This window comes from Pyxicephalus adspersus, chromosome 9 (assembly GCF_032062135.1).
Source record: "Pyxicephalus adspersus chromosome 9, UCB_Pads_2.0, whole genome shotgun sequence".
Classification (NCBI taxonomy): Eukaryota; Metazoa; Chordata; class Amphibia; order Anura; family Pyxicephalidae; genus Pyxicephalus; species Pyxicephalus adspersus.
Window position 1 is genome coordinate 9,879,375 of NC_092866.1, and position 8,159 is coordinate 9,887,533.

Consider the following 8,159-nt stretch of genomic DNA (forward strand, 5'->3'; position numbering starts at 1 on the left):
ACAACAATATAGCAGGTTCCTAGATATTGGTGTGTAGTATCAGAGAGATGTGCGATGGTTTCTGAAGCTATAAATAAACCATCCCAGTGACCCGAGGACATACTGAGATATGAGAGATACAATTCTAAACTTTCACTGATCCACCATATTGTACAGATTCACTTTGTTAACAAAAAGTTACCTCTTTCAAAGTTACAATGAAATCCTTCTCATTAAAAAAAAAAACAGTACTGTGAATGTTCATTTTAATTTTATTTGTTGTTCAAGCATTGTTTGGTAACACGACAAGCCATAAAGAAATTGTAAATTCATTTTAAAATGCCAGCAAAATCATAATTCAGGAATTAGGAGATTCCTAAACATTTTGTAAGTCAGTGTGCAAAATCATATTTGTTTGAAGAATGTTTAGATTTTTGCATCTGTCTAGTTGTGCATGGGTTTCTTTAAATTTCTTTTTTTATCCACAAGTCATCCTTGATGAATTGAATTAAATGATTCCCAGCGTGACTTAACTAGTAAGACCAAGAAGTTGCTATAGCCAGTGTCATGGCTTTGCTCCATGGGGTGGCATCGCCATGCACCCTTTCATTCATTTTATATTAATACAATAAAAATGGCAACATCATCACAATACCAATGATTTCTCCATGTGGACGACCATCAACCACAAGGAGAAGAGGAGGGAGGGTGAGGACCCAGTGACATGAGTGGCCTGAAGATTTTGGAAAAATGAAAGTATATCCCTAATAATTTTAAGCTCAGTTTTAGCTTCACTTTCTCATCCAGACCATGCCTTATTAAAGATTGGTTTGGCCTTTGAGAGTTTTTTCCTCTAATTTTGCTGTATCCATTCCCCTCCCTGACTTGGACTGATATCCCCTGGAAGAGGCGTCCTAAGGGGAAAATCAATTGGCTGGGTTATGTTTCCTTGCTGACCCTGAAGTAATATCTTGGTAGGGTTCTCTTTCCTCCTTCCTTGCACATTTAGATGACTTGAACATAGACGTTTGTAATTAGATCTTTGATATACTATTTAAAGTGTTTAGTTACCTTTAGCAATTAAATTGTGTAAGTGCCAGGTTTGTTAGCTACAACAAGTGGAGACTCCAAAATAATACCAAATTTTTCTTTTAAAACTTCTTCTACTTCATTATTTTGTAGAGTTTTAAGTTCCACCAGATCAACACCCATCCGATAATTGTATTTGGTTTCCGTGTAGGTCCAGCCAACTAGTGTTCGAACACCATCTGGAACTTGGAGAGAACACACAGACTTGTTGGCAAAGGCTGATTTTGGAGATGTTTGGTGAAACCTGCAGGACTCCAGAAAGTAGTCTATAGTCTTCTCCTGTAGACTAAAACAGTGGATCTTCCTATAACTTGACTTATCAAGCAGCTCAGATTCTGAAAATAACCCATCGGAAACCATTTGCTTTCTTCTTATCTTGTCCAAGAACCAGATTCCGTTACATTCTGAAAGGCGAAATATGCCAGGAATTTGGAGCTGGTCCATTCCACTCGTTAATTCTAGAGGCTGCCAAATCTGAGAGGAAGATCCATAGCCAACATCAACGATGTACACTTTGCTATCTAGAGTCACCTTGAGTACAAGATGAGTAGCAAATGGATTGTATTCATCCAAGTGGGGCTGGTAGACATGAGCTGCAAGCATGACCACCCTGTAGCCAATAGTATTCAGAACCCAGTAGAGAAGATGGTTTTGTTCAGAACACCAACCACCTCTTTGCTTCATTACAAGTTTCTGAAAAATGCTTTCAATGTTGAGGGAGATGGGTTCTCCACAATGCACACTAAGGTTTTCAAATGGGATTGCCCTAATGTGGTGATGCATTATTGCAGAAAGAGTATCTATGTCTGCAGGTGGGTAGGACCCCTTATAGCCCACTCTGGCAAAATATTTGTTGATGTCCATTTTTGTGCCTAAAAAACAAACAGATAAACACAGATCAAATCACTGTATTTGTGCTAAAATCCAACAATCAGCAAATGTGTCTTATGCTCCAATGAGTTTCAAGGTGGAACTCCAGTTTTGATTTGATAGATCAGAAATACTTACCTCTTCTTCAGGTTTGTATACTGCAGACTCTTCCCCCCACACCAAGACTCACCAATCCATGGTCCAGCTTTAGCCAGTTTAATTCAATACACTTTTGGTTATCCTAGGCTGTCGTGGACACATCCCCTAGGGGCACATCAGCCTGGTTTCACTGTACGAAACTGCAAAGAGTAATACTTATGTCATAACATAATTATGACCGACCAAAATGGCTGGCATGTCTACATCAATACCAACTGAGACCTGCCTGCTCGCCTAAAGTACTCCATCTATACCTATCTTTCTCTGTCTCACTCTTTGTCCTGACAAAACAATTCTGCCCAAGATCCTGCCCAGTTCTTATTATTGTAGACATGTCCCCCAGGACTGCATCTCCTAAAGTTCTTTGTTTAGGGACAGGGCTCTTGGGAGAAGCTATTCTAGGGGCATGCCAATGGTATTAAAAAATAGGCCCTTTCTGCTGAGAACTGATTGTTTACCAACCGTTCTCTGTTCCAATCCACCTCCAAAACAATACAGCCTGAGATCCTGCCCTCACACTTTGTTTAGGGAATGTGCTGTTGGGAAATTCAATTCCGGGGGCATTTACACACCAATAAGAACTGCCTACTCATCCACAGAGGTCCATCTATACCCAACAATCCCAGTTATACTTCATTTTTGTCCTAGCAAAATAATTCTGCCTAAAATCCTGTCCACACACTTTGTCTAGGGAATGGGTTTTTGGGAGATGCCATTCTGGGGGCATGTCTAAGTCAATGGGAACTGAGCTCTACCAGATGGTCTAGAAAATTCCATCTATACCCATCTTTCTTTATTCCACACTATCTTCGACCTGGCAAACCAGTGCTCTACAAGATCCTGCCTACACACTTTAGAAAGGGTATAGAAGGGTTCTTGGGAGATGCAGTTTTGAGGGAATGTCTACATCAATAGGAGTTCATAGCAGCTGCCTGATGTTGACATCACAGGAAGTAATAAAATCTGTATCTTACACTATAAAAAAAATTAAAGGAAAAAAAATATTGCATGGCACATGCTATAGCCAGAAATAGAGAGGTTGGAGCCGGGGGGGGGGGGGGGGTTAGAATTTGATTAACTTACACTTTTTGGGTACAAAGTGTTCAGAGCCCACATCATGTGACCTCAGTAGAGGTCAGTTAGGGGACGGTTAGGAGTTAGGGTCAGTTTATTACACTAAAAAAGGGTTATTAAGTTTCTTCGATCAGCTGCACCCTTTAAGCTTCACTATTAAATTTTAGCAAAAAAAGAAACGAAATTCATAGGAATCAATATTCCCCCAGAGCAGTTAAATTTTTCCATCCCGTCTATTGTAATTCATGAAGCAGTCAAGAAAGTTTTTAATATCCTGTGCGTTTGCGACAATGATGTCATTGGCAGGATCGAGTTGCTAAGTCACGGCAGTAAGGCAGATGGAAAGATAAACACGGAGAACGACTTGAACAGTCCGGGATAATATATCAACTGTGCAAGTAATAAAGTAAGTCTTAGTAGGTGTCGGCAGATGTATTAATATTTTGTCATTACAAAGCCAATGGACCTGCAATCAAGGTTAATCTGGAGATTTATTAAAAGTGTTGGCATTTATTGCTCATAGAAATACTTTACCTGTGGCAGCAAAATTAATTCCAACAATTCAGCTGATCTATATGCAGGTGAACTCTATGATAATAACAGAGCATGCTGATCAGCCACTGTTCTGCCAATTCAAGTGCCATAGTAGCACATGTGCATAAAGAAGATCTTGATTGGCTCCTAGAGCTGCCCTTATCTTGTACTTGTGGGTATGGGGAACATGTGACCTACTTCCCTTCCTCTCGGGATGCATTGCTTAGGCCAAACTGTCCATTTTTGAGGGCTGAAAGCTGCCACAAAGAGTAGGTTTGGATTTTTTTCTCTAAGGATTCATATCAGTAGGTAAAGCATCTAACTATATGATTGGTGAAAGTGGAAAAAAAGTTCTACTTTGAAAACGTGGTATTAGGCAGAGCTTTATTGCAGAAAGAGACAGGTAATGTCCCTTCTACAATATGTATTCTTTCCTGCCTGATTGCCACCCATCTGACAAAATCTGTTGAGCATGCACAGCTTAGAGTTGGCTGCCATAATTCCCTGCACATCCATGCTTCTCCTGCAGGTGCAGGACCTGAAGGAATTATTGCGTGCCTGTGCAGGAGTTACGTCATTCCGGGCCACACCAATCAAGATGGCTGAAGATCAAAATAAGGAAGAGAAGAACATGGTGGATCCTGCGACACAATGGGCACAGGTGAGTATCCCCTTGGTTTAGATCCGCTTTCATGCTCATCAACATGTCAAACATATCAGCCTTTCCATAACAAAATTATTATATTATTATTTATATAATATATATTTTATATTATTATTTATATAGACATCAGATAGCAGAAACAGGCCAGGGAGCACTCCTGCTTACTTTACCTACTTACTGAACACTGGAAAAATGCAAATTCTGCTAACATTTGCAAAGCATTTACTCGGCATTGATTAGATGATCACCGCTAAGGTAAGCTGTATGCAATGGCTTTCTATCTCCAAATGCTAAAGGAATTCCACGACAACTGCCCATATAAATGCCTCTGCTGTTTCCAATGTCTAGGATGGGCTCTGGGTTTTCCAGTAGTTTTATGACTATTCAAATGCCAGGGAAATTACCCCCTGCCACTTATGTGAATAAAGCCTAATCAACATTTTCAAAGCTTTTATTGTAAAGAAACCTTTCTGGATCTAAACTGCTTTTCCTACAAGTGCAAATAGTGACCCTTTGTCATTTATCATTTTCCCATGAACTTCCTGCAAAAGAGGTCATTTACCCCATGGAGATATCAGCACATACTGGTGCCCATATGGTTCTTTTATCATACAGCCCAACACTTTAAAATATATTCCTGTGCACAAATTAGAAACTCCAAGTGATGGAACTGAACTGCTTGTTATAACTAATTCAGAAACAGGTCAATAATTGCAAGTGAGGCTTGAAATTGTGAACGCTGTTTGCAATTACTGTAATCATTCCTATGTTTATGTAAAGACCGAGTATTGGAAGCCTAATGCTCATACAATGCATAATTATATACTATTCATAGAAACAACATAACATAAAATAATACCTTCATAACTATGTATATTTATATATCATACAGGCCAACAGGTTAATGTCTCTCTCTCTCTCTCTCTGTCTCTCTCTCTCTCTATAAATATATATATATACAGTACAGGTTCAGAAATCAGACAACCTCCGGACAACCTCCGGAGGTCTGTAAAATTACGGATTTTTAAAGGTTATATATGCTGGAAAGGAAAATGGAAAGCAAATGATATTTAAATATTATCCATGTAAATAAAACAGTTTTACAGAATTTTAGTTCAACTAAACAAAATAGTGCCTCAGAATTTTAATCATTACTGTACCCTCGAAAAGAAGCTAAATAGCAGATGGGCTGTCAGGAGGATCATCTTCATGACTGTCAGTAACAGCATCCTCAGCAACATGAACTACTTCAATTTGTGGAGGAAAAGCAAAACCTTACAGCTGATTCTGGAGTACAGCACCATCAAAACATAAACAGCACCTCCAGAAAACTGTGTACATTTGAAAATGTGCTCCGAAAGCCATGCTAGAAAACTGAAAGATCCGGTATATTGAAGGCTGGATTTTTCAATGTCCACCGTATATATGTGTATATATATATATTTATATATATATATATATATATATACCTCAAACAGCTAAAAATGCAGAGCAATAAAGACAAAAATCAACGTATTCCTGACCTGAGCTGTTGGTGTGGATCTGTGTATTGTACAAGAAATCTTACTGCACAGAGTTCACCTTTGGAGTTGTTGGATTACTGATTTTGGATGCCTTCCAGCCTCTCATTGCATCCATCCTTGTCAAATATCCCGGATTTCCTGGTCCTGTGTCGGACTTTGTAAGTACGAAGCTCCAGTCAAAATGAATAAGTCTGATGGGCGATTGTGGGCAGGAATGGCAGTTTGTCTAGGGAGTTGCCTGATTTGTTACAATGCTTGATCCATGAACAATGCCAAGTGCAGTGCTATTGGTTTATAAGACAATGTTTCTTTTAATTCATTTTTAGCTTTTAAAGTAGAAAACACCGGGAAATTTCATTGAGCAATATCTTAATGTTGATGACCACTGAGGAGGTCTTTGGTAGACCTAAGGTTTGGAGACCTTCCACTCATGAGCCTAATGTGTGCTCTTCAAACAAAGCCAAAGCCTATTAACAAAAGGCTGAAATTTAAAGTAATGATAACCCAAGAGCCATGGTATCTCAAGCTTTATGGTACATGGAGGGCTTAGCAGATGACTGAGGCAGTGGATCAAGTGGGTCAGTCAACCACTTCTCCCCTTGGTCTATTAAAAAAACAAATTCACATGCAGGTGGTGGTTTTGATGGGTGGTGTACAGGCATTCATCAACTACCTTGGAAGATTCCACCTTCTCTGATGCTATTTGAATCAGTCTGTGCCCTGTAGAGCCACCATTGGGGGTGAAGACAAGGGGTACTTTTGTTCCAGGCCCCAATCAAATAGAGCTTGACTTTTTTATATCTAGAACATTTAGACATGGGGTGGGGGTGCCAGGAAGTTTACATAGCATGAAGCACAGAAATTTCTGATGGGGGCCCTTGTTCCATGTGTCAAAGCACAAATGTCTGGTGCCATGTGTCAAATTGTGTGCCATGTGTCAAATTGACAAAGCATATGCAGTTGTAGGCAGCTTATCACATGCACTCATAACTGCATCACTTTTAGAATCATCCATGTGAACAAGCCACAATTCTCTATCTGCTCTAATTGAAAAAAAAGTCCTTATCAAGTAACATGTCTACATCATTATGTCCCAAACTTTGGTCCACCGAGGATGTGGTTAAGCCCCTTAGCCAAATGTTTCCTCAATTCCTACCTGGTAAAACCATCAGCAGCAGGACAGAAAATAAGGGAAAATTTCTCTAACAGTGCCCAAGATGGACAAAAACCCAATAGGAGTTCTGATCCTTCCACTCTCACTATCCTTACCATCTAAAACTGGAAACTTGGCTTGACATACATTTTAAAGCTGAAACCATAAAAAAAATTTCCCTGGCAGAGGGGCTACCCCTACAATGCAAGGGTTGAATTCCTTTTTGAGTTGGAAGAGTCTCTTTCTCCATGTGTCCATTTCCCTGCAACTTCTTTTATAAGTTGTGGTCGCATGCACTGATATCATCACCTCCAATGTAAAAGCAATATGATGTCAAGGGATCCCAACCAGGAGGATGGAAGAGGTCCTATGTAAGAAGAACCTGTGGGAACATCAGAATAAGATAAGGAACCTTGCTCCCTGGACCTAAATGAGCATCTAACTTGTGAACTGCAGAGGTAGTCCCAATGCAGGTTGGGATTGATTGACTTTTAAGACCTCACAAATATACTATGTACAAGGAGTTTGTATGTTCTCCCCAGGTTTGCATGGGTTTCCTCCAGGCATTCCAGTTTTCTCCTATTTTCCAAAAAAACATGCAGGTAGTTTAATTGATTTCTTCTTTGGCATTCTCCAAAAATTAACTGTGTTAGTGATACATGACTATGATGGGGACAATAGATTGTGAGCCCTTTGGAGGACAGTTAGTCACATGACTTTGAACTTAGTATAGGGCTGCATAATATTTCAATACTATATAAATACAAGTTAATAATAATATAATAAATCACTCTTTGTGCCTGTCAGGGTGGCTGACCCTGCTGTCCTTCCCAATTATAAAAAAGCTGAACCTTCGCCCAGAACAGTGAACAAATGAAACATGATTGGCTTTTGTGAGTAAGAGCTTCCCTTATGGTAACGTTACATCCAAATACATTCCATGTAGGAATTCCTTTCCATATATACCAGTAATTAGGTTGGCACATATTTTTACAAGCAGTGATAATCAGGGTTAATCTTGCAAAGGACGATGGCTGTATAGGTTTATGTACCTGGCTGCCATCTCCTATTTGTTGTTCCATGCGTCGCCGCGCTTGGTGTGCACTGAACGTTT

The 8,159-nt window shown here is 39.6% G+C and overlaps 1 protein-coding gene across 1 annotated transcript; it reads right to left on the reverse strand.

Annotated features, from left to right (window-relative positions):
* Positions 1–228: 228 nt before the first annotated feature.
* Positions 229–6,016, reverse strand: LOC140338331 (arylamine N-acetyltransferase, pineal gland isozyme NAT-10-like). The gene is made up of 2 exons (XM_072422514.1): positions 5,893–6,016; positions 229–1,940 (listed from the first exon to the last, which is right to left on the reverse strand). Exon 2 carries the CDS (start codon positions 1,930–1,932, stop codon positions 1,060–1,062), a length of 873 nt encoding a protein of 290 aa, XP_072278615.1. The 5' UTR covers positions 1,933–1,940; positions 5,893–6,016; the 3' UTR covers positions 229–1,059.
* Between the last annotated feature and the right edge of the window lie 2,143 nt (positions 6,017–8,159).

Excerpts from the sequence above, each read along its gene's own strand:
- LOC140338331 (XM_072422514.1), bottom strand. The coding sequence starts at position 1,932 with ATGGACATCAACAAATATTTTGCCAGAGTGGGCTATAAGGGGTCCTAC.